General features: G+C 38.6%; 1 protein-coding gene across 6 annotated transcripts in view; it reads left to right on the forward strand.

Moving 5' to 3' along the window:
* RALGPS2 (Ral GEF with PH domain and SH3 binding motif 2) overlaps positions 1 to 26725 on the forward strand; it is a 134334-nt gene that overhangs the window by 99334 nt on the left and 8275 nt on the right. For 5 of the 6 annotated variants that reach the window (XM_055815114.1, XM_055815116.1, XM_055815117.1 and 2 more), the window contains exons 12-19: positions 3 to 138; positions 1023 to 1174; positions 12057 to 12111; positions 15776 to 15853; positions 17423 to 17528; positions 18249 to 18341; positions 24985 to 25090; positions 26312 to 26403. In XM_055815114.1, coding sequence (XP_055671089.1) covers positions 3 to 138; positions 1023 to 1174; positions 12057 to 12111; positions 15776 to 15853; positions 17423 to 17528; positions 18249 to 18341; positions 24985 to 25090; positions 26312 to 26403 — 818 coding nt within the window. The remainder of the gene's footprint in view (positions 1 to 2; positions 139 to 1022; positions 1175 to 12056; positions 12112 to 15775; positions 15854 to 17422; positions 17529 to 18248; positions 18342 to 24984; positions 25091 to 26311; positions 26404 to 26725) is intronic. The other variant, XM_055815115.1, reaches the window with a different exon arrangement.

Consider the following 26725-nt stretch of genomic DNA (forward strand, 5'->3'; position numbering starts at 1 on the left):
AGGCTCTGAAGTTGGAGCGTCTCCACAAAGTGGACGGAAAAATGTTGCGGCTGAAGGAGCCTTGCTACCACCAACACCCCCTTCGCCTAGGAACCTGATACCACATGGACATAGGAAGTGTCACAGTCTGGGATACAAGTCAGCATTTTATTTAACCTGAAAGCCCTAAGCTTTGTGATGTATCATCTTTCAATACAAAAGCTTTGCTTTTAAAAAGTAGCATGATTTGTGCACGGTACTTCACTTGGAGACCGATTTGTGGCAAGAGAGCAAGCTCAGAACTATAACGGTAGTATCCCAACCAAAGAGAGTTAGTCAAAGTAGGAAGACTGTGCAGCTCTTAACATGATAAGAATAGCTAATGAATTAGCTAAAATAGGCTTTTTGAATTACAAAACTATCACATACAGCAACTCAATGCCAGTGTAATTTTTTCAAATTCAAACTGAAATAATTACTTTATTGGTATTTTTATAGTGAGACCTCCTTTGTAGACTTTCATGTAACTTTGTATAGCAATGGCTTCAGGTTTTTTCTTTAAAGGTGTACTCCTAATTAATATCTTGATCGTTATATCATCAGTTCCCTTGTCGTCTTTTCAAAATGCACAATTGTAGCTATTCAGTACTTAATCTCTTAACTTACATTGTGTAAGTTTACCTTTAATGAGCTAGAATGCAATTCTGAAGTTCGGTTGCGTTACTGTAAGACAAAAATACCTTTTGATGTTGAAAGTACTTTATAAAGTACTGCTGACTTCGCTCCAAGAGTGCTGTGCAGTTTTAAGACTAGCAGTTCCTATCGATAATATAGTTTGTGCACACTTGCTTGTGATGAGCTGTGATTTAGTTTGGTATTTGGAATACACTGCAGTCGATATAGTTTGTGCACACTTGCTTGTGATGAGCTGTGATTTAGTTTGGTATTTGGAATACACTGCAGTCGTTCAGGATGTTAAAGCAACAGTTCATGAAATGTATCAAAGATAACATTGTAATGGTTTTATCCTTGTTCATTTCTAGTTTCATACACAAAATGAATACGGCTGAATTTAAAAGTGCAACATTCCCCAACGCAGGACCAAGGCACCTACTGGATGACAGCGTCATGGAGCCTCATGTCCCATCCCGAGGGCAGGCAGAGAGCTCCACCCTTTCTAGTGGAATTTCAATAGGTAGGAAATGTAAACGTACCCAGGCAGTACATGGTCTTTTAATAAAGATTTTAACACGATTAGTTGGTGATTGTACAAGCAGCAGTACTGTTCTGAAATACTAATTCTATTTTAGAACAAATTCGAGAAATCTAGGTGAAGGGCAGCATAATTTATGCAGTATGAACTGATAAAAAATAAAAAAAAGATTTATTTTTACCCTCTTTACCAATACAACCTCTGATGATACTCTTCTTCTTTTTTTTTTTTTTTTTTTTTTTTTCTTCCTAGTCTCCCCCCCCCAGATCAATCCAAATTAAAAATGTCTTGTGGTAGGATTTAGATTTAAAATGCCATATTGAATTGACAGTGAGAACTGTAAATTGCTGACAATCTTTAAGAGCATAATTTCTAAATACTCCTCACTTTAGTCAGGGCTAGATAGCAATTTAACATTCATATACTACGTAATGTCAGAATCTACTTCATACTGTTAAGTTATTTATTTTCAAATATTTAGGGTATTCTTCTTTTGAGAACTTCTGCTTCCTGAGTTCCTTATGTGATGGCAGTTGCTCTTGTTCCCTGTTGTGCACAGATCCTTGGAGAGAAGGGAGGGCAGGGCCAGTGCCTCTCAGATCCCCCTAACTGCAGCCAGGATTGCAATATGGAACCTCTATCACAGTCCTTTTTCTCAGAGTTACTAGCTTGATGGAACTGAACAGTGTTCAGTTTTTATGCATTTATGGTAATGAAAGATTTCTGTAGTGCTATGCATTTCTTTGGATAACTTAATTTTAAAAGAAGTTTTCTTTTTTAGCCCTCGCGGAGAGAAACAAGGTCACACAGTTTCAAGTTACTCTGTTTTCGGGAGCTGCTCATGTATTTTCTTGAGGAGAAGGCTATATTCTGAGCAAAAGTTAAATATATTTTTCATGTGGAAAAAGTCAAATATGTGGAGGCAATAATTAAAAAAACCCCAACGTTAATAAGTAAAGCTGTGGAAGTAGCTTAGTCCAAAGTAGTTTGAACTTCTTCACATCAGACAGCTTCCACTGTTAAATGTGCGTTGCCTTGTCTCTGTTTCTACAAGTTCTCTGCTATAGCAAAGTTTGCTGTTTCCAAATTATCCAGCAGGAGTGATACTTCTCATCAGCATACAGACTGACTGCTTTCTCATGGATTGCACAGTACAGGAGAATCAAATTTTTGTCACCTTTGTTGAGACGTAGCATTACCCTTTTCCTAGTGCAATTTTTTTACTGATGTTTTCTGTCTATATATCTAAGAAGCTTCTCTGCAGTTGGTCCTTTTTTCCAGGGTAAATTATTTATTTACCTCCATTAGAGCCTAGCAGGGAAGGTTTGCCAGAGCTGACAAGCAATTTTTCATGAGGTACAATTAAGAACCAGTCACCATCTAGACATTTTGGAGAATACAGGGTTTTTCCTACTTCGTCTCATCTCTGAATTTTTCAACTCTGTTCTCTTGCTTAGCTCAGGCATGACCTTATGGACTTGATGTAGTCATCCTTACAAGCTGGAACAGAATTGCCACTTTAGAAGACTTTTATAAATCACTTGTAAAACAACAACCTTATGCAATCTGTGTAAGATCAGCAATTGTGGCTAGAACTTTCCCTCTCCCATTCTTTTCCACCTCCAGCCTCCCCATACTCAAATACTTCAGTTTTATCACTGTTTTGACAGTCTAGCACCATTATTATTTTTGCTACTTCTTGATTATGAAATTTGCAATTACACAAAAGATGTAAAAGAGGTGCTAGAAGTACATAGGGAGGAAGAGAGTAAATTCTGGAGGCTTGCAGTATCTATTACTGAAGAATTCTTGGAAATTTAAGTTCTCTGGCATTCTGTACTGCTGCTTCAGCAGGATTTAGGGAAGTTGATTGAAGTTGCTAAGTTCCTCCATAATGTTTGAAGTAGTCTGTTTACTCAGGATTTGGAAATAGTACAGTCACTGCAGCAGAGAGGAGGTTTACAGTATTCTACAACACAACTTCAAAAGACGGTCAAGAAAACTTCTTCTGAATGTGTGTACTGAAAAGAGTGTTATTCCTTACCTTGCCCATAAATGTGGATTTAAACCTGTAACTCTAGAAACAGGACTACCTTTTCTTAGATATAAGCCTATATGGGACTTAACTTTTTGGATAAATGACCCTTCTTCAAAACATACACAGTGTTTCTGGTATGTCAGCACCTTGAATATGACCTTCAAGATGACTGTAATACTACTTAAAATCACTCTTGGGTTTTGAGGGCTCAGAGGTGTTCACACCTTCCCAATCCTTTCATAGTGGAGGACTGGGTATAATCCACCTCTACATCAAATATCAAAAAGCAGCAATGTAACAGTAGTGAGGGTCTACAGGATGTTTGTATGTAGTGGTGTATCGTTATGATGCCTTATCTGAATCGTTAGAGCGTGTGAATTTATGCATTTTTTTATCAGGCCTCATGTCTGAGTTCACAGACTGGTCGGGGTTGGAAGGGACCTCTGGAGACCATCTAGTCCAATCCTCCGCTAAAGCAGGTACACCCAGAGCAGGTTGCACAGGGTCACATCCAGGCAGGTTTTGAGTGCCTCCATTGGAAGCTCCGCAGCCTCTCTGGGCAGCCTGTTCCAGTGCTCTGTCACCCTTCAAATAAAGAAGTTCTTCCTCCTATTCAGAAGGAACTTGCTGTGTTTCAGTTTGTGCCTGCTGCCGCTTGTCCTGTCGCTGGGCACCACTGAAAAGAGCCCGGCCCGGCCTCTTGACACTCGCCCTAAAGATATTTGCGGATGTTGATGAGATCCCCTCTCAGTCTTCTCTTTCCCACACTGAACAGGCTCAGCTCTGGCAGCCTTTCCTCATGAGGAATAGTGTTTCTTTTTCCACTGAACACACCAACTGCTTCAGATACATCAGGACTCTTCCACTTGGATTTCTTCAGTTACCCCTGTGATAGAAGCTTTCAGGCTGTGATAGAGGTCAGTCAGAGCATCATCACTAGGTGTGAGATTCATGACTGGAGGAAACCGTTCTGCCTGTAAGCATGTTAAAACTGAGCAGTTAATCCAGCCAGTGCGTGTGTATCTAAACTAAAAACACACGTTCAGGTGATGATGGATAATTTTGATTGTGTTGTGCTGGGAAAGACTGATGATCCATTCTGGCAATGGTGCATAGTGTACCAAAACTTTTACATCAATGTAATTAATCTTTCAGATAGGAAGGATATATTAAGTGGGTATTTTTACTTCCAATGAATGATTTGTAAAGCAGCAGCAAGGCAGAAAGTGAGCCAGGTATGGGATTTCCTGAAAACAGGCCTGTCTGTAACATAACAGCCATGGTCAGTGATCTTTATCAGATTCTTTTCTTAGTTTCAGGGTCTGGAGGCTGACTGTGTCCATTCAATGCATTCTGCAAAGACCTGGAACTAAAATACAATAAAAAATTAGAGATATAACCCCTGTTATATAAAGTTCTTGTACTTGGGCCAAAACAGTTCTGGTTCCTAGAAGTATGAGACTGTGTTCAGCAGACGGTCATATATTCTGCTGGAGTAAGGGACATGTACATCTGGTTCTGTTGCCATTTTGCTTTATAACATAGGTGCTTGTTATCTGAACAAAAGTGAGAAATGTTTCTCCAGCAGTGCCAAGGCTATCCTAATTAGAAGAAAGAAACACTTGACCAGTCGTATATACAGTATCAGATGGGAAATGTTTTCTTGAATTCAGGAATGTAACAAGAGGAAATAGTCTCTTCTAAGTTTTAAACATTCATAGTTTAGACAGCTGCATTTGAATTAGTCATTTGGAGGTCTTTATAATTACACAGAGAATTAAGATCATCAAGGATATGATTGACTTCATTCTGAGGTGGGTGGCTAAAAAGAAGTTATATGACCTGTGTCCTTAAAACCCCACTTTATTTCTGTTGACTGCAGAGAGACTTTTGACAGATAATACCTAAAGATACAGGCAGATTAATACTGCTGAAAATGTTTTGTGCAGACAATCCAGAATATCTGCTTTAAGTAAACTGGGACAGATGCTTTTACTTTGCAGTGCAAGTTCCTTGAGAACCTCAAGTGCTTGCTATCAGTAAGTCCTAAAGCTACAAGATCATCTTGTTCTGCAGTCCCTCTGTTTTGGTGAGGTCACTGTATGTACTCTCTCAAGAAGAAGAGTGAGTTTGCCCTTCTGGGGTCCAAGCATTGCTCTTGGCTGAGTTGGAGGAACCACCTGCACACTCTTACCAGCTGTTCTCCTGCATGTATTTCCCTGCTGTCACCTCCTCACCTAAAACTAGCATAAATGAAGATGTTTTTACTAGATCGTGGTTCCACTCAAATAGCATGAAACTTCCTTTTTATTCGTAAAGATTTTTCTTAAGAATGCATGGTTTTCTAATACTCCTTGATATCCTTATACTTTTAAAGTATTCTTTTCTTGCTTAAGTGTACTCCTAAGTATCTTTGCAGCAATGTTCAGCTTGCTTCATTGATGTTTTCAGAAGTTTGGGATTTCCAACATTTTTTATAATTTGGCTCAGCTGCGTTACTGAATTTCTTTTCTGAAGTTGAATTTGTTCACAATGGCTAATTGTCCAAATAATCCTAGAGGTAATAGAACAGTGTAAAATAGACCCCTCTTTTCATATATTTGGCCTTTCTCCTCTTACAGCACTTAATGTATGGGATGCAAAGTACGTTTGCTTAGGAGGCTTTTCTTTTTAAGGGTGCACTTAAGAATAGATGTTGAGGTATGAACACAGAAATACTGGGCTGAAATTGAGAATGTAATTTTAGGTGTTTAAAAACTCAAAGAAAACATGTTAATGGATTATGTTTGTTGTGGTGTTGGATGCAATTTCTGTTCTAACTTGCAGTGTTTTCTTTCTCAAACTATTTCTTTTTTTCCACTTATTTTTCCAAACCTACAATGATATGGATGAAAGCTGTGGAAAAACTATGGCTCTTGAACATTTGCCTTCATTTGTGTGCTCCAATTGCTTGAGAATAACTTGAGCCTTTATTCTAATGCAGTCAGAGAAATTAATACTGCAGAGTCAAAGAAGGGTATTTTGAATCATTGTGGATTAATGTAAGAAAGTGCCTTTGTAAGAACAGTATGTTTTCAAACCTGAACTGGCATAAAATGCGTATAAGAATATCAGCATTTTAATGAATTCCTCTATTAAGTCACCATCTTGAAGTACTTGAATTCTACAAGGGATTATATTTCTCTTTAAATAAATGAAGTATAGGTGTAGGTATACAGTATATGCATTTACTTTCAGGTTTTTGGCAGCCCATACAGTAGGGAAGAACTATACACAGCCAATGTTTATTTGATTCCTTACCCTATAGTATGTTGTTTGGGTGTTTAGGACTCTGAGTCATCAGCAGTCTGCATCAGAAGATCAAAGTTATGGTAGGGTTTCGGGCAGAAGAAATATGTTGGTGGTTCTTTTTTTAATATTCCATTTAAATGGGTATATAGATGCCTGTCTCCTGCCCTAAATGTGGGTACCCTGTTTTGCTGTTGTGAACTACTGCTTTATTAGTGATAGGGTTAATACAAAAGCTGTATAATATTTCAGGTTGAAAATGCACATGTAGGGGCCTCCATTTGAGAGGAGGAGAGGGGTATACAGGAATTCTAGTACCCCATTTCTTCCCCAGTCCTTATTAGTATTGCTCAGTCCAAGGCATGTACTATGGGTATTTTGTGATTAATGCTGTTGTACAACCTCCCTGTTTCTTCCTCATCTTTATCCATTTGGTTGTTTGCTTGGGTTAGTTTTTCACAATGGAACTCATTATCAGTGATGGTATTAAAAATTAATGCCTGTTCTCTGGCATCATATTGCTCGACTCATTTGCCAGCCTTCACACTGTTCTTATTTGGTTAACTAGCTAGTCAAAGTTGAGCTATTTAAACTTTACTGTACAATAGTTAAATGGTAGTGAACTAGTTAAAATACGTATGAGGTTTTTCAGTGTGGTCATAGACTCAACAAGGCAGAACATAACTTTCAGGGCATGGAGTCCATCTCCATGATGTTAGTTTGGTTTTTTGTACTACAGCAATTGGTGTTCAGGCCTCTTGAGCAATTTTTTGTGTTTTCACGTTAGAATTTCGAGCTCTGTCAGGTCAGGCTGTGTGACTGGAGCCAAGAGAGTGTCAGCTACAGATTTGAGAAGGGGAAAGAATTTTGAGTCTGAATACTTTTTAAACTCTTTGGGGTTGGTTTGTTTATATTAACACCTGTTTAACTTTGGGGACTAACTTCTGGATAAAGGAAGCCTGTGTTAAATGTTCAATATCCTCAGACTTTCAGAAATGAGTAGATGCCGTGACCAGGGGGGAATGGGTATGCAATGGTGTAGGCATTCCCTATCACATAACTAGGAATGCAGCCTCACGCTGCTTGTGTGGCTGTAGCATAGACATACGTATATGCACACCTACAAACGAAACCAGAAAATTCGTATCTGTATTCAGCTGCAACACTACAGTTGTATGTAAACAATCCTGAAGCTTCTCAGATAATCATCAGCACAGCGAACAAGAAGTAATTGCCAATTGCTGTTATCCCCAAGATAGGAAAAAGCCTTCATGTTATCTAGTAAAGATAAACACAACTCTGGGGGTTTTTTTGTTTTGTTTTTGTTTTAATCCTGTACAAGAAATTTTAAATTTTATTAGCAGCACAGAAAACCAGGAGGATAGTGGTTTGTGTCAAGTGTCTCCTTATATAAAGCCAAAACTTGTGTATAACATTGCTTAATAGAGAAGGCTTATACTGCTTAGGATTTGTTATTAAGTTTAACCTGAAGACCTACTTGAGGTTGTTGGAAAAACTCAAATATTGAGTACATACTTGAGAAGAATTTAAGAAGGTGATATATTTTTAAAGGACTGACTGAATGAAATATTTCCAGTTGAGGTGATAGTCAAATAGTGCACTTAATGTTTAAACAGAATTTGGCTAGACATCTAACTTTTATTAAGGTAAAACCAGTTCCTTTCACCTCTGTTTTGTTTTGGGAGAGAGGGATGTAATGTATATCCTTTTGCTTTTGGGGAAAGAGGGTTTTTTTAGTATCAGAACGTTTGTTGTGAAAAAAAATCTTCTAAAGTTTGTTAGAATCTAAAAAATCCTATTACAAGATGCACTATATAGATGTTAGAGGGCTAGTCAAATGCTAAAATTCAACCTTTTCCAGGTTTTTGTTACTATTTCTTAAAACATGTGTAGGCATCAATATAGATGTTAAATCAATAGCTGTGATGTTTGGCCCACTTTTTTCCAAATTAACATTGCTTTTAAAAGTGTAATTGGCAATTTCTATATAGCTTGAACTCTTTAAATGAAACTTTGTTTATAAATCCCTCAAGTTAATTTAATTTTTGTAACTGTACTGGTACTGTAACAAGGTTTATCACTTTCTGAACTGTGAGGTTTCAGCTCTTTTGCTCTAGATTGTTTTGCATTTTTAGAAAGCAACACTAGCTTTTAAATCTTTCTGTAGAGTACTTAGTACAGGGTTTGAAATATAACTTTTTTAGCAAAGCTAATTCAGTTGCCATCAAAATGTCATTTCATATAAAATTTTAATGTATCAGCCTACTTAAAATATTAAAAAATGACTTTAATACAGGACTGTTCGGAGATTCTAATGTGGGTTTCTATCAAGTGGGCCTCAAGTAGAGCCGCAGTCATACTAAAGTTGCACTTTTTGTTAATATAAAGCTAAATTTATGCAGTAATAAAGAAATAAATCAGATTCTAAGTGTCCCTAATAACTTCAGTGTTGGCTGGATGACTAGGGTAAACAGGAATTACTGCTGCATTTTGCAGCACAGACTGCTTCAAGTAGCAACATGGAAAATTTCAATTAACCTGCAAGGAAAACATTTTTCACATGCAGGTGGTGAAACACAGTAACAGGCTGCTCAGAGAGACTGTAGACTATATTTTCAAGACTCCTTGAGGAACATGACTAGATGAAGCCCTCAGCAATCTGATCACCAAGTTAGGCTTGTTCTCACTAGAATGTTGGACCAGATGACTTCCTAAGGTCCCTTTGAGCCAGAGTTATTACAAAATATATAAGTAGATTCATAACCTATAGAAACAAATAGGAGAGACCCTCTGTTTGGACAGGTCTGGATCAGGCCTTCTTAGACACAGTTTAGGAGCTGCCATACTGGGCTATTACATTTGCTTAGTCATGCAGTCTGTGCTTTACGGTGACACGAGTGCACCTGATAGTAGCATCAGTTAATCACTTCCTAGTCATGCCATTCCCTCACTTGTGCTCCTTGGTGTTTAGATGGCTCAAGAAACTCACTCTTGTCTTCACAACTGTCCAGGATGCTGGATTCCCTTTCCTGAGATATCATCGTACTTGAAACCTACCTTCCTAATCATCATTCCATCTGCTAAAAGGATTACAGTACTTTAAGATCTTACTACAAGATACTCTACTACAGTCTTCCTCAAAGACAGACAGCTGCGAGGTCTCACAAAAATACCTGCTTAAAGTTGTCTCTGAATTCTGTTATATCTGATTGTGTCTCTTGGACCCCAAACCATGTTACTTATTTATTTGAAAAGACTTAGTATATTGCCTTACAGAGAGTGCAGCTGTGTTTTTGTTTGGATGAAAAAAAAAAAATAATCAGTCATTGAGCTTTTCACTGTGATTTAATGTAGGATTTGCTGAAAACATTAAGTGACAGTTGTTTCTTCCAGAAAATTCCAATGTTTGTTCTAGGATTTTGAAAAGACTTCTACCGTAACAGCAGGCTCTATCTAGACAGGTTACTCCAACTAGTTACTCCAGTTTTGCCTGGGATACTTCATGATCTGTCTGGTGGTATTCTTGTTTAGAAGCATGTAGGACTACGGCATTCAGTCTACAGATTCTCTTAATTTTCCACGAGGCAAGTCAGCTGTAAACTGTGCTGAACAGAACTTCTGATTATTTTTTTAGTCACTTTTTGCTCACCTGTCTTGTGGCACCAGAATGACTGCTGATAGATTAGATTTGTGCAGTCATGTGAATTAAAAATACTTACTCAACTGTAGTAACTGTGCTCTTTGATACATTGTTGTCACAGCTACAGAGGAAGTATAAGTCACAGAAGTATAAGTGACTGTTCTTTTATTTTATGGACAAGCTACCTGCTACTGTAACCTTTTAAGCAGTTGAATGCTTGAGGATCGATGATCTGAGAATGTAACTACTAAAATCTTAGGCACTTCTAGAAAATAATTAGTCACCAGCAGAGTATTGTACTCCCATTCTTGCAGACCTTTATGCCTAGCATAGGAGCGAGTATCTCCACTGGAACATCACTTTTATGTATGTCCCTTAGCTTCTTTACTATACAAGTCTCTTATATTGTAATGTTAGAGTGACCTAGGTTAGGACCTTCCTTTAGGGAAAAATTCAGGGTAAACCAAGACCAAATTATCTACTGTCCCTTAGAGATCATGTTAATAAGAGGATGTTGAGTTAATGTTTGCAAAAGAAGCATCTAAGTTGCATTTGCTCGCCTGTATTTGCTCTTGGATTTCACACAGAGAGAACTTCAGTTCAGCTCTTGGCTGGAATTACCCCTGCTGTGTGTGAATTTTTATTGCCTCCATCTTTACCCTGTGTTTACTCAGTGGGTATCCAGACTCACCTTTGTACAGATTAGCTTTGTTCTTTAGGACACCACTGTTCCCTGCTGATTTTCTGTGTAAAACTACAGCGAACTTGTTCCCGTTTTCAGTCTTTGTTTCTGGGTGGAAAACCTTAAGTCAGGCGCACTGATTCGGGCTTGTGTGTGTGTGTCTGAAAATCATTGTGAATCAGTTCGTTCTTTTATAGCCGGGTATTCAGGAGGCAGAGCCAACAAGCTGTCAAGTTAGTGTGCCGAAAGGTGAGCTTTTAGCAGTAGCTGACATGGAATTAGGCTGAAACTGAGGAGCCAAACCCACATGTTGGCTTGAAATGGGGGGCAAGGATGGCAGCAGGCATGGGAAGTTGGTCTGCTCTGAAAGGTGGAGAGCTAGCAAGGCAACAGCTGAAACATTGGTTGTAGGACAGTTAGTAACTGAAGATACTGAGTTTTTAACAGCATTTCTATACTGACATATTTACTGATTTTTAACAACATTACAGATAACGCTACCTTGTGCATATTTAAACACGAATTTTCAGGCTGATGGGATTTACTAGAATTGTAAAGTTAGTATGTTATTTATGGGCCTGCCCTAAGTGGATGCATCAGATATTTGGGATTTTGCGTTTTTCCTCAACTTTCAGTGTTTAAAATAAAATACTTGCAGTAATATTGGATTACTTTGTGAAGCACAGGAGGAAAAAATACTGTTGTGGTCTGATGCAGTAAGCAGGAGATAGCTTTAAAAGGTTGTTCGAGGCTTCTCACATCAGCAAAGCCTTCTGATACATTGGAGATTCAGCAGTGAGTTTGCAGTACTGTGAATTGGCACCTCTGTGTTATGACCACATATGACTTCATAAGGAATTACTTAAAAAGTGACCTTTCTTTTTAAATGCTTGTTGTGTTAATCAGAAAAATCTGCATTTAGGGTGTTCTTCACATTTGGAAAATGCCTTTGTATTTATTATTATTAGTGCTCCTTTTCTTCAACTTTATGTGCACCTAGACCCTGTCCCTTCAAATCTCTGCCTCAGTTTGTGGAGTTCCTGAAGCGAATCACAAAGTATTTTCATTGTAGTATTTTAGTGAAGTGGTTTTTATACATTTAAACTTGAATATTTTGAGGAGAAGCAGACATAATTGAAATAGATGGATTGTGGATGATGAAATAAAAGTATCATTCATTCTTATCTTTTTCAAGGCAGCAGTGATGGTTCTGAACTCAGTGAAGAGACTTCATGGCCAGCATTTGAAAGGTAAGAAAAACTGCTGCTCAGAACCTGCATTTCTCTATTCAGACATTGCTACTTACAATCTTTAACTCAGTCCTGAAAATGGTGCTTGATTTTAATGATCTAGAGATCTTCTGTGTGTAAGAATATTAATAAACTGTAGTAAGTTCATGGGCTCTGTTAAAGCAGCAGAGAAGTACCTTCTGCTCAGTGGTAGTTAATAGGGCTTTTGTCTCATTGGGTGCTTACTCATTGCACCCATTCTTTTAAATAGTTCAACCAGAGTACCATTAAACCTCAAATGATTTTTCTGGTTTTCTATATTTGTATGTCCTGTGTATGCTATTTATGTGACCCATCTGTTTTTCATTTTCACTTTCCCTGAGATATTTCATCCATTCTTAGTCCCTTTGTTCTTGTCATTGACACAGTCACCTGGTTCACTCTCTCTCACCTGCTCTTCACTTGTTACTTGCCCTTGTGTTACACGGGAAAAATGCAGAAATGCCCTTTGCTAATGTCTGGCTTTGTGGTCCAGAATTAACATCTTGCCCCTTATCCGATACTGCAAGTGCTCAGGTGACATTGACCACTTCAGTCCTTTCCCGTGTTGTGTTTGAGAATGTGGAAAAAGACTAACAGCTGTAATTTAATATAATAAAAGGTGGAAATTTCATCTTCCCACAGCTGAGTAAGGTGCACAATACAGTGTGCAGTTTGCTTCTATAACTCAGTTTCAGGTAATCCATCAGCTTCAGAGTTGCCATGGGTGACTTTTTCTACCATGCTTTGATGACATGTTTTGTAGATTTATTTTTTTTTTGTCAAAGAACTTTATAGCCAGGATTTTTTACCACAAACCTATATTGCTTGAATTCATTGAAGCAGTTCAAGTTCTGTGTTAATTTTGAAAGAAATCTTTGAAAATCTCTATGTGCCAAAGGTGAATTCTTTGATACCTCATCCTATAAATATGATTACAGATGCATGAAGAAATGCCCTTATGATTCTATCATGTAAGCTATAAGAACAGTCCACATAATCATAGAAAGAAAATTGCGACAGAAAGAAAATCTCTTGTATGTGCTTTTTGATGCAACCTGCAAGATTCACAAGGTTTTCTTGCTTTTTCTTCCCTGTTGCTTTATGGAATTAATCATTTTCAGGTTATTTCTCAAAGCTAAAAAGTTATATGGAAAGCCTTAGACAAAATGGTGAACTAAGTGCTTTTACTCAGAGCAGCAAAAGAAACTGAATAGTTTTAGTAAGCCTCAGGCTTAAGTTCATGGTAACACTCCAGATCGTTGTGTGGACTTCTGAGGTGGAGTTTTTTCATCCCTGTCCTAATGAGAACTGGCTGGTCCAGACTCTCCCCAGTTGGAAGCTTTGCTCCACGTCAAACAATTTTGTCAGAAGATACCTCCTGCAAATTCCGCTTGCCTTCAGTACTTTCTTCTCTCCTGAGAGAGCTCTTTGAGAACTCTGAAGTTGCCCGTTTTTCAGGGTGAGTTCTCTTGCCTGCTCCCAGGGAGAGGGATTGGTTCCTTACAGACATTCAAAACGTCATGTGTGAAATTCCTAGAGACACACCAGCAACCCTGTGTCTGTTCTTTGGTTTGTAAGATGGTGAAGCACGTTTTGTAATTCAATAGGTAATACACTGACATGCAAATGTCAACATTTAAGATAACTAGAGAAGGGTGTGACTCTAATTTTGATCTCTACAGTGGGTGTCCATTCTTCTAAGAGTCTTCAAGTGACAGAGGAGTGTTTGTCTGGAATTAACAGCTACTGGCAAAATTGGAATACATTCAGTGTTATTAACGATTACTTCCTATGCAGTGTGAGTGGGAATTCAGTATTTCCCAGTGATTTAGAAACTGGATCTTTGGGTAGGGGGCTTGAATCTGCATCATATGCCTAAGAGAAAGAAATGAGATACTCCACACACAGATTCCCCAGGTAACAGAAGGAATTCTAACAAATATTCCCAGTTTTCCTGACCCTCCCGTTGTTTGTAAGTGGGAAATGCAGAAGGGCTGAGAATTGGACTCACTGATTGCTTTCAAGTGCAACAGAGACACAGTCTGAAACTTGAGAAATAGCTTTCAGCATTGGGGTGTCCATTTAGGCTAATCAAAATTACTTGAAGGACAATTTAATTCCAAGTCCTGACAGTTATATCACGTTAAGGGCAGTATACGTAACAGCTCTTCAGTCTCATTGGTTGTCATCCTGAGTGTCTCTGAATAGATTTCCCTGAAATAGCACGAATCCAAGAGTGATATAGCCTCCTTGTTATGCAAAAAACCCCAAGCTTAAAGGTAAGAAGAGAATGTATTTCATTTGCATGTAAAATATATGTATGCACAAATACACAGCTCAAATTACAGTTTTCTTTCCTTCATCTTAATTATTCTTTTACTCGTCTATATCTTGAACGTATTTAAAAAAAATCACTTATGAATTCAAAGGTAGCGGTTATGTTGAAAGACATATTCTAGCAAATTCTGGAATAGATTAGTAGATGGTAATTAATTAGTATCTTTTTGATAACTCTTCTTGTAGCGAAGGCAATAGTTTGATCTGGTTTCAAAAAACAAAACAACAAAAGCAAACAACCCCCCTCCCTGTTCTTCTTGTTTAACGCTGCTGGTCTTTACTGTATCCCATCTTCAAGCCCGTCTCGCTTGCCTGCTCTGTGCTATTCTGAGTTCAGATTGAAACATGACAGTGCTACTTGTTTAGGTTTCCCATTCTGAGAAATATTGCCCTGTCCGTGCATAAGCAGCTTTCCAGCTAATGCAAAACCCCTCTCACAGGTGACAGATTGTTAGATTTTTACTGTGTAGGCGATTATGCTTGTAAAATTCTCATAGGCTTGTATTTAACTGCCTGCTTTGCAGAGTTAGAGCTGCTTTCCAATCTTTCAGCATAACACAAGCAACTAGAAAAATGGATCGAAAATAGGGGGTGAGGACAAAGTGCCTGTGTTTCTATTGACTTAAATGGAATTCAGTCGACAAAGGGATCTGTTCCAGAAAAACAAGGTTCAATGAAGCAAAGCAGCATTCAAAAGGCAGATGGAGAACACAGCTCTGGTTAGGGATAATGGTATAGATCAGGTTAAGGACTCTAAAATGTGAAGCTTATAGGTGAAGTTTTAAAGCTTGTGTGAACTGCGGAACTGAAATATTGCTTCACTTATTTCAATGTTACTTAATACAACAATATTCTAAATGGTGTCAGGCATGTTTTGACAGTGCCTTTGATTTCTTTCAGCCCAGCAGCTTGTGTGTGTGCATAATCATAGAAGTTGAAACCATTTTTTGTAGTAACAGCTGAAGTCAGAATTGAAAGACAAGTTTTATTAATGTGGATCCTTTACACTGATTTAATCTCTAAGATCTAAACGCAGAATTTGCTGTCAAAGTGTATTGTTCTTCAGTGTCAATAAAACACTTCTGTATGATGAGTTCTGACGAAGAGAACATCTGATGAAATAACAAACCCATGGTATCTACCTCTGCATGCTTTTTTCTAAATAAAATTACCCTGTTTTGTGTGTGAAAGAAGGTGCTTTGTGATATGCACACACACAAAAAAATACTGTGCTGTTTTAGCAGTCGTGCTGTTTGTGTGAATAAAAGTATATGTAATACATACAATTTATAATGGAATCCAACAGGAACAGGTTGTACCATTCTCTCGGTCCGGGGACAAGAGTGTCACGAAATGGCTATCGAGGCCACATGAAGGCCAGCAGGTACAATCCCCACGGCACACAGAGGTGTCAGACTTTCCCTCTGGTGTTGGTGATTTGGTTTGGTTTAATAATTAAGTGGGTGTTTTCTGATGTTATCTTTCTAACTTACATGTGAAAATAAAGGTAGAGACCTTTTCCTTCAGACTTAAAGCTTTCCTCTTCTATGACTTAATCTGTTTCACCGTAAGGGCTTTTGTTCATTCTGGTCTGCAAATCCAAATTCTGAACCATTGGATCTTTATATCAAGGCTTAAAGATGTTTTACCAGAGGTAGCTTTTTTACTGCTTGCCACTGCGTAGCAGTGTTGGTATTTCTCATGTGGACAACAAAGCTGCTGCTTGCACTAATGGATGGCGTTCGAGATGTTTTCTTTGCTGGCAGTTCTGTATTGAATTTCTTTTCCCCCATTCCCTGAAGTCAGAGATACGCCTAAAATGAGTAATGCATTAAAATCAGCCCAAATTTATTACATATAATATCATTTGCAAGCTGACAAGAGTATAACTGATTATTCTGATTAATTAAAATGCAAATTCTGTCTCCAGCTGTTAGGCACTGCAGTTGGGAAAGAGATGGCCGTTAACTGTGAAACTTTTCCCGTGTTAAGAAGCAAGCATTGTCTCACTGAATTAAACTCATGTTCACATCTATCAGTGTCAAAAATCGTCTCCATATCATCATCCTCACTAGGCGCAGCAATGAAAATGTTTGCTAGATTTCTAGTTTGCTTTGAACGTTCATGAATGTTAGGATGGATGAAACAGCAACTCCTGGCTTGCTTCGAAATGAATTTCAGGTGCTGTTCAATTTCTTGGCTTTTCTAGAAAGCTGCTGGGGTCAGCGATTTTGTTAGCTACTGTGATTGACGTTTACTGAAATGATTCCTGTTATCTTTTTTTCTGACTGAAAATGTTTTGTAAGCCAGTCAGCTTTGTAATTTTAATAAAACTAAGTTTTCTTTTCACAGTGCCGTACCTGGCATTTGTTTTGGCCCATTGCTTTTAGATCCTACGTAGAGTAGATGATTAGTACAGCACCAGATGTGTTAAAACACCTTAAAGCTGTGGTTCCGGTTTCTACTCTTTATTACTCCTCCTTCCCACTCTTCTTGCCTTCAGATATTTTAAAGATTGTGCATGTTTGAGCTATGCTTTGGTTTTGGTGTGCTAATGATTCCAGTGTTTCTAACAAAAAAAATACTCAAATCTTTCTTGCAAGGGCTGAAGGAGAGGTTTTAACACATAGAGCAGCTGTATGAATGTACTTCAAATGTTTGCTTTTCAAAATTAATTGTTCTTGTATTTCAGTTGTCTTGAGTTTAATTTTTTTTAATTAAGGATTACCTGCTTGGCTAATTAATTTTTCTGATCACTTCTGCTTGTGAGTGTAAATTCACAACAGCAATTCCTTGTCACAGCCAAAGTCTTTTTCCACAATGAAGTCCAATAAACAAAAAAGTTGACATTTCTAAATTAAAATGCAGATGTTTGCGTTAGTTTGTGGTAATGACTGGAAAACTACTTTAGGAAAAATAGTTTTTCACACAAATCTTCATATGCTCCTTTCAGCTCTCTAGAATCTGAAGATTTGGCTGTTCATTTGTATCCAGGAGCAGTTACTATTCAAGGTGTTCTCAGGAGGAAGACACTGTTGAAAGAAGGCAAAAAACCTACAGTAAGATTTTTAATTCATTTTCTCACCTTCTTCCTTTGTCCAGTTATAAATACAATAAAATGGCCATTGTACAACTAATTCAAGTGTCTGAGATCTCCTCTGCCTTGCTGGTTAAGGTTTAGGGTCACTGCTAGAGTTTGCATTCTTCTGTTTGGTGGATTTATTCAGTTTATATAACTACATCCACATTCTAGGGAGTGGAAGAGACTAGAAAAAATTTTTTCAACTACAATTCAAAAAAGAGGAGCATGTTTTGTCTTCCAGAACGGTATGTGGATCCTAACAACTTACCAATAGGTAATAACCCTTAGCATTGCATTGCAGATGCTTGATTTTTGAATTGTAAGCGAAAATACCTTATCGGATGCCTAAGAGATACCTTATGGCGTACATGAATTGGAAAAAAAAAAAGGGACAAATGTACTCTAACCCAATGAAGTGTTCAATAAGGGTTGCAGAATGTATAGAGTAAGGCGCAGATGTTTTTTCTCAGAATAGTGAGGAAAGGCATGTGTTCTTTCCGCTCTCTAGATTTTTAGTGCATTCATAGGCCTCCACGAATAACTAGAAACAGCAGCTTTGGAAACATGGCTGATTGTTTAGCTGGCAGTTAGTGCTGTCACGTTTTTGCAGAGTGATGCTTGCTATTTTACAGCGCAGTATTACAGAACATTTCACCTATCTGTTGCGCTTCTCGGTTTTTTTCTCTTTTCTCTCTAGGTAGCATCTTGGACGAAATACTGGGTAGCACTGTGTGGAACCCAACTCTTTTACTACGCTGCAAAATCTCTGAAGGCTACGGAGAGAAAACATGTATGTAAAACAGGCATATTCTAGTATCATCTGCCAAAATTAAAATGTGATTCCCTGATGTAAACACTGTGTGGTTCAGGACTTGTATGATTTCGAATCAGCGCTGTTCTGTCTTCCAGTCAGTCACTCACCTCATATGGATATGCCCTAACGGAAATATCGTGCACGTTTATGTGCTACCCCAAGAACATCTGCTGTGCATATGCCATGCATCTCGTTGCGTTGGTTGGCCTTGTAAGGAAGGGAACTATGTCTTGGGTCCATCTGCTTTTCTAAGGTAGAAATCGTAGCTTTTGATGATCTCTGAGTCTTGCAACAGTTGGTGGCTACTTAAAATCCAAACAAGCATTGATGTGGAAAGACTGAGAAGTCACTACATATGACATTAAGCGTGTACTGATTCCACATATGTGGTAAAATTAGACTACTGTCTTTTCCTGTTAAATCATGTAATCCCTTAACTACACCAGAGTACGGAACACTTCGTATGTTAAGCAGAAAGCTAACGTATCGTATGATGCTGGCTTTCCTTGTGCCACAGCTTTATTTGAAAGAAGCTAAAAATACTTTGCTTATGTGAGGAAGTAGTAAAAGGATTTTCTGTAGGTGTTCCAGAGATGTTATGAGGTGTGTAGTTCCTGTTTTCACTGGTTAATTATAATGGAAAAGGATGCTGCCAGAAATTCTGTTAAGAAACCAGCTAAAATTTGAGGTACTTGGATCTTTATGTGAGTGCATTCCCTACGCAGAACTGTTACTTATAGTTGCATTGGCCAGCGTTTCAGTTTAATTTATGACAACTGTCACTGAAAAACATTTATTTTGCATAAAGCAAAGCTTATGTAATTTTACGAACCGAGATGTGCTTCTAGAATTTTTGTAAGGGGACTATCTTTATTTCTTTCTGGTACAAAATAGTGTGTTCTTGTCCTATTATGTTCAGAGGGTAGAGGCTTGAAGCTTAAGATTTCTGATTAATAGACTCCCGGACTCTTTGAACTTCCTGTGTGAGAAGTTTGCGTGTAATATTGTCTTAATCTGCAAAAAATGGTGTATTTTCCACTTTTATTGAAAGTAGCTCATTAGGAAATGATATTCTAATACTCAAAGTAGTTTAATAATAGCTAATTGCTTGTAGAAATATTTGCATATTTTTTTTTGTCATCATCCCTCTACCTCACCCCTACTAGCTTTGATTGCTTAGGTGAAACTGAAACTGATCTCACTTAGTTTGGCTTGCCAGTTAAGACAATACTAGCCCAGACCAAAGGCCTGTTAGCCAGGCATCTGTGTCCTGGTGTCTTTAGCGAAGTGTATGTGTCTGGATGTATTTGCCTCCCCTGTCAGTGAAGCCCTTACAGAAGGAGTCTGTTCCAATAGAAGTAAAGGTAGCTGGAAAGAGCAGACGTATAAACTATTACAGGCAGAAATGCAAAGTATTAAAGCAAAGGAAAAAGAAAGGACCAAGAGAGAAGTTGTGCTGCCCTTATGTCACTAATGGTTAGTTTTTCGTTTTCTCTGGAAATGTTGAGAAATGGGAAAAATTTTTTTTGTAATGTCAGACTTTGTGCTCCTATTAGTGATGTGATGCTTTTAGACTTTATGCCAAAATTGCATTTTGTTGTCTTTTAAGAGTAGAATATGCATTTGTAAGTCCCTCTTGTCTGCTGTCAAAGTACTGAATGATGGAGGAGTTTACCATGCTTGTACCTATTCAATCAGAAGCTTTTTCAGTATTGTATATAAATATTTCAAAACAATCTAAATAGCCTACAGGTTTAGAGAACTTGGAAGAATTGCATAGCTGGTAATTTTATTCTTTGAAATGAAATATATGGAATTCTTATGTGATCCACTTGCTTATATGTTTCCTGCAGAATCACAGTTTTAATCATTTAAATAGCCTTGCCCTTTCTTTAGGGAAAGTAAATGAAGTAAAAAAGTAACAAATGTAAACATTCAAGTCTGGTGTCTGATCCTCTTGAGTCTCTGTTTCTGCAAAAGCCTTCACTTTTATCTTGCAATGCAGTCATATCCATTTAGAATGCTCTTTCAGAAATTCTTTTCTGAACATATTGAAATGACTTAAAATTCCCCAAGTCACCAATGTGTTGAGATACCTACAATAACTAAGCTACTAGTGAACAGAGACTAGTGCTTACAAAGCTATAATCTGTCTCGCATCCTTATGTTCTTGTGTTTATTTGTCCACGGATGTGCCAGCAGACCAATAACAAAGTTTGCAGATAGAGGCTAGGAGACATTCAAGTCCATAATGCTGGCAGCATTACCCATCAGAAGCCCGCCAGCCTTATGGCTTGCAAATTCTGAGCAGAATTTGAGCAATGAGGTTCCCAGGAAGGGGAGGTGGCGGACCAGTAGTAAAAAGCAATGACTGTTAAAGCAGGTTTATTTCTTTTAAGTTAACTCTCTGAAATTGGACTGAACTATGCAGTGCAACCTTGGGTTTGGCTGTACACAGCTGGTGTCTTGCTTTTAGCTTTTGAGGGCAACAAACGTATTTTGTTCTGTTTCTGGATGTAAAGCATGTTATAAAGCTCAGGTCTCTGATTTGGTTTCCCAGGTGCAGTCACAGTTAAAATAACGCAAATACCTCTTAGCTATAGTTTGGATTATCTTTTATTTAAACAGGTAGCTCACAGTGGATACATTCATTCCTCTGGACAGAGTTTTAATCTTTATACTGAAATTCAAGTGGAAAATAAACTGGTAACTGCTGTGGAAGACTGAGGTTGGGGGATTAGGGGGAGAGCCTCCGGTTTATTAAACAGCCTAATAGTAGTTGGTTATAACTTTGTTCAGCTAGCCTACCTGTGTTGTGCTTTTAGCCTAGCTATTTTAGGATCATAGAATTGTTTTGGTTGGAAAAGACCTTTAAGATGATCAAGTCCAATTGTCAACCCAGGACTGCCAAGCCTACCACTAACGCATGTCCCCAGGTGCCACATCTGCACATCTTTTAGATATCTCCAGGGGTGGTGACTCAGCCACGTCCCTGGGCAGCCTGTTCCAGTGCCTGACCACCCTTTCAGTGCAGACATTTTTCCTAATACCCCATCTAAACCTGCTCTGGCACAGCTTGAGGCTGTTTTCCGTTGTCCTGGTACTCGTTAAATGGGAGAAGAGACCGACCCCCACCTGGCTACACCCTCCTGTCAGGCAGCTGTAGGGAGCGATAAGGTCCCCCCTGAGCCCCCTCCTCTCCAGGCTGAACCCCCCCAGCTCCCCCAGCCGCCCCCCCCCAGCCTGGTGCCCCGGCCCCTTCCCCAGCCCCTGCCCGGCTCTGGACATGCTCCAGCCCCTCAATGTCCCTCTTGTCGTGAGGGGCCCGACACTGACCCCAGGGTTCGAGGTGCCGCCTCCCCAGTGCAGAGTGCGGGGGGCCGGTCACAGCCCCGCTCCTGCTGGCCACGCTGTTTCTGGTACAAGCCAGGATGCTGTTGGCCTTCTTGGCCACCTGGGCACACTGCTGGCTCACGTTTGGCCAGTGGTCGCCCAGCACCCCCCAGGTCCTTATCCGCCGGGCAGCTTTCCAGTCACTGCTCCAAGCCTGCAGGGTTGCTTGGGGTTGTTGTGACCCAAGTGCAAAACCTGGCACTGAGCCTTGATGGCGTAGATTTCCATCCGTTTCACTACAGGGTTATTGTACAAAGCCTCAGCTTTTGTTCTGGGATCCGTGAAGATGACTTGTCAAGTGTCATGCTTCAATTCACATTTGGTTGCATTTTCAGAAAAAAAGTTAATCAAGAGAGAATAAACTGTGGGTTTGGATAGTCAACCATCCGTAGACAGCTAGTGCATGGCTATATGTTCACTTTACCAATACTGTCCAGTGATATACCTAAGGGGTCAGTTCTGCAAAGTAAAGAGACTTGAGGTTAGATCTAGGTTTTGTTTTATTACTGTCCAGGTTAAATGCATGAAAAGCATGATGTGGTCTATTTGAAGCAGGTTTCTTTTTCAAAAGTTGATACATTTGAGATTTACTAGGTAGAATATTCCAAGCATCTTCTGGGTCCATCTGAACATCTGTCTTTTTAGCTTCCTTTCTCAAGACCTCTGTGACATGGAAAGGAACACTGGCAATGAAAAAGTCAGTCTGCTATGTAAAGTTTCCTGGCTGGGGCTGTTGTGGTAAATGTGTCTTGATTACAGGCATGCTTTTGACTATTCTGCTGCTGCTGCTGTTGCTTCAGGCAGCTGAGACTGAGGACTTGGAGTGCGCTGACACTCAAAGCTCTTCCAGGCTTATAATAGCCAATCTCTTTGGAAAATTACCTCATTAAAATCCCAGTGTAATCCAGCAAAAAGGGCAAGAAATCCCCCCCCCCCCCCCTTTTAGACACGGGCAAGCCAGCTGCTCTTCTCATGCCCGTGAGCAAAGACAAAGGAGTGCATCCAGTATAGTATGTATTCTAGATATGAATCTAGTCAAAAGGAAGAGGATGTTATATCTAGGTGGATGTGACAAACTTTATTGTGCTGCATCTACTCAGAAAGACTACTAAATATAATGAGTTTTGTGTTTTAAGTAGTGAACAGGTTTCAGTTACTACTACAGTAATGGAAGATTGTTTATAAAGAGAATGTGAACTTCAGAGCCCAGAGATGTGAAGCAGGAGAATCTAGGAGGAATGTGTGTAGAATGCTTAAGGTGTTTTATCTCGTATGCTGAAATGGTGCCCACAAACATGCTCCTGTGATAGCACTATAGCACTTGTGCGCCTTTAGAAAAGGCAATTAGTAAAACCAGCCAACTTAAAATCAGTCTTAAAGAAAGCATTCACACTGAAAAATGTGCATACACCCAAAAAACCACTTTATAGTGATCAGGCTGGAAGAGTCTTGCCGATTTCTGTGACAACATAGCATGCAGAGTTTTTTTCCATGTTTGTAGGTCCTTGGAAAAGCAACAGAGACTTTTTGAGGCTTCGTGCTCGAACGTGAACCCGTCTTCATTCCAAGCCTTTCACTGCATGTTATGTTCAAAATTCAACCCATTTATTGGCACCCTAGTAAACTTGGTAGTTGTTGCTCAAGCACTTCCACTGAAATACCCTGATAAAGAATGCGGTCGTTCTAGCAAGTGTGTTCAGCCAGAGAAAATAATTGACTATTAGAAGGCTATGAAATCTCAACAAGAGGTGATGAGCGGGAGATTTGTAAGTGCCAAAAGATTGGAGTGAAAAGTCTGTTCACAGATTAATTCGGAGTTTTTGATTCAAAGATTTATGTATAAATGCCTTTGAACTCAGAACAACAACATAATTAGTTATGTGAAGCGTAGCACCAGAGCTGTGTAGTTCTCTATGTGTAATAACTATCATTCCAGTGGTCTGTATATATATAAAAAAAAAAGGCAAAGAGGAACCAGGAACATTAAATTACAATGAAGCTTTCATTCCCTTCATGTTAACAAAGCAGACTTGCTGTTAGCAAGGCTCTGTGCATCAGTGGAGAATGAACTGCCTTGGGGGACTGTGTAAACACGGAATACAAATCCAGCCATGCGCAGGGATGGAAAACTGACATGTGTTTCAAGTGATGATGGATTGATGCCGGCAGGAAACATTTTCCTTTTGTGGTGGAGCTTTTTTACTTTTTGGAGAAGTACGATGATTAACTAATTGTTTTGAGTAGAAGGAAAAAACAAGTGAGATCTAGGAGTTTGGATTGCCTGGTAATTTCACGCACTGGGTACCTGCTGTTATGATATATAACTAAGACAGGAAAGTGCAAGTGTGCCGTTTTCATGAAACTCTGGAAATTAGTGCAGTTCAAGAGGTAACATTGTTGATCTGTAACTTCTTAAAACTGCTTTGTGACTCAAATTTCCACCTCTCTGAAGATGGCCTATTAATACATTGTGGGACTACTTGGAAATTTGCATTTTGCAGGTACCTTTTAAGTGTAAATTGTCAATCTTATTTTTCGAGGCAGTGTCTTCAGTGGGTCCATAACAAGTCCTGAATATATATGTTTTACTTTTTTTTTTTTAAGAACTCATGAGCTATATCCTTACTTTATTTCCTTTCCCTGTCTTTATTCCTTCTTTCAGATAAAATTATTTTAACATTTTTCAATACTGACTGGAATATTCAAAGAAATTTTCATTTCTGTTTGGAAGTTATCTTGTCCACAGGATTAATGTTAGGTGTAATTGCAGACTATTACAATAATTAATGCATGTTAACTTTGAAAATTGTGGCACAGACAAGTTCAGTTCTTCTGTGTTAACAGTGGAGGGATTAGCTTTGCCATTTGTTAATGCACCGTTTTTGAACTATATTATGCATACAAGTGTGCAATAATGTGGTGAGAAATGCTGTTGTATTCATACAGTGCAGTTTAGGTGTCTGTTGACATGTTTGGGGGGATTGTGATATTCCTTTTAATTTGTTTTGAATATCATTCATTATGGTAAGTTCTGCTTGCACTAATTCCGTATAAAATTCATAAACTTTCTTAGCCTTATGAAGTGCCATGCTTCCTTTGAAGCTATTCTGTGTCTTTAACAGTGTCACTGAGAACTGCCCTTTTGATGACTTGTTCTGCGTAGTGCTGTCAGTCTGGCCGAAGCTTCTTGTTCTATGTTAGTTTACATCTCTGCTTGTATTTTCAGTTCAAATCCACGCCGAGTAAGAATGTGTCAGTGGTGGGCTGGATGGTGATGATGGCAGATGACCCTGAGCATCCGGATCTCTTCTTACTGACTGATTCTGAGAAGGGTAAGCAATGCTAGCACCATGAGTGCGGTGATTCCCAGAATAAACATTTGCTTTGCTGAGGTATTCATAAGCAACTAAATGAAATTGGAAGGATGTTGTTACTTGTCACTTACTCAGTTGCTCTTTAACATGTCATGTTTGCCTTTTGAATGCTATGGGAACAATTGTCTGTGGAGAATCTTCACTAAGTTTTTAGAACTCTCCAAACTTCAACAACTCCAGTTCTGATTTTTATTGGAAGTGTTCATCTGCATTCTTTTAAACTATATTTAGCCCATCAGAGGCTATACATTTCACGTATGTGAAAATGTAAGTAACAATACATAAAAAAATTTCAATAGTCAGGTAATATTAGGTGCTTGACCAGTCCTCTCTCCTCTCCAAAAAAACCCAAACCACGTGTTCAAATGTTACCAGGGGAAAAAAACCAAACCCTAAGAGCTCTGGACTGTTTTGCAGAGAAGCCTTGATTTCTGTTACTCCAACATAGCGCCCTGGTTTCAGATTAAACTGTGAAGGAATTGTTACTTTTCCATAGCACTTCAAACTATGCAGAAAAAGCATCATTAGAAGTTCTGATAAAGGAGCTTAATGTTATTTATTACTTTGTCTTCTTCGAGTCTTAGTACGTTTTATTTCCAAGCATCTATTGTAGCACCACCGATATGTGGTGTACATTATGAATGCTTGTTAGCTTAAACTCAGCAAAATCAGCCTGAAATGTTTTTGTAATACTTGGCCTTTCTGAACCCAAGCAAGCGCTGGTATAACACCAAACGCTGACAATACTAGTCTGAAATGTATCAATATGTTAAGGAACAACTTTCAAATATTTTCAAATGTAGATTTTTAGAGTGCATTTCAGTGCTATCTTGCACTTCATTAAAAATTATGAAACGATCTTATAAACAAATCGCAGTAATAGCAACGAACAAAAAAGTTGTTGTATGGTTCTGACAAATATTTTGTTTTTCCCTGGTTGATGCTGGTGTCAGCTGAAATCTAGAATGCTGGAAAGGAAGACGGGCAAGCTGAAACTTCTCTCGCACTAGGTCAAATAATTAAGTTGCACCTGTGCCAAAGTGTAAAGTTACATGAACCTTCTGCTATTAAACATTTTCATAATGTTTTAATCTAGTGTTATTTGAATATGGGTAGGATTTAAGTGTATAGTATTTTTGATGGGGATTTATCAGTTTTTTCTCTACCCTTCTCACTTAGGAAATTCATATAAATTTCAAGCTGGAAACAGAATGAATGCAATGCTGTGGTTTAAACACCTGAGTGCTGCCTGCCAAAGCAACAGACAACAGGTGAGAACAAAATGTTGAAAAGGCGTATGAGCTGTTAAGAGCTCAGAACTGATAGATCTTCAAGACAACTGAGCTGTAACTGATGGCTTTCTATGAAGGCACATCAATTTCACATGCTTATTGATTTGCCTTAGCTTTTCTGTTTGTTCCTTTGCAAACAAGTCCTCAGAGCTTCTGTGGTAATGAACAAAGATTTGGGGCTAATTTGGGGCCAATTCAAAGCAATTGGGAAAATGGAAGGAATGCTCTAGAAGATCTGTCCAAGCGGCAGTATTTTTGTCATTCTCCATTTTCAAAAGGCTATTGTACAGTTACATAAAAA

This window comes from Falco peregrinus, chromosome 10 (genome assembly GCF_023634155.1).
Source record: "Falco peregrinus isolate bFalPer1 chromosome 10, bFalPer1.pri, whole genome shotgun sequence".
Lineage (NCBI taxonomy): Eukaryota > Metazoa > Chordata > Aves > Falconiformes > Falconidae > Falco > Falco peregrinus.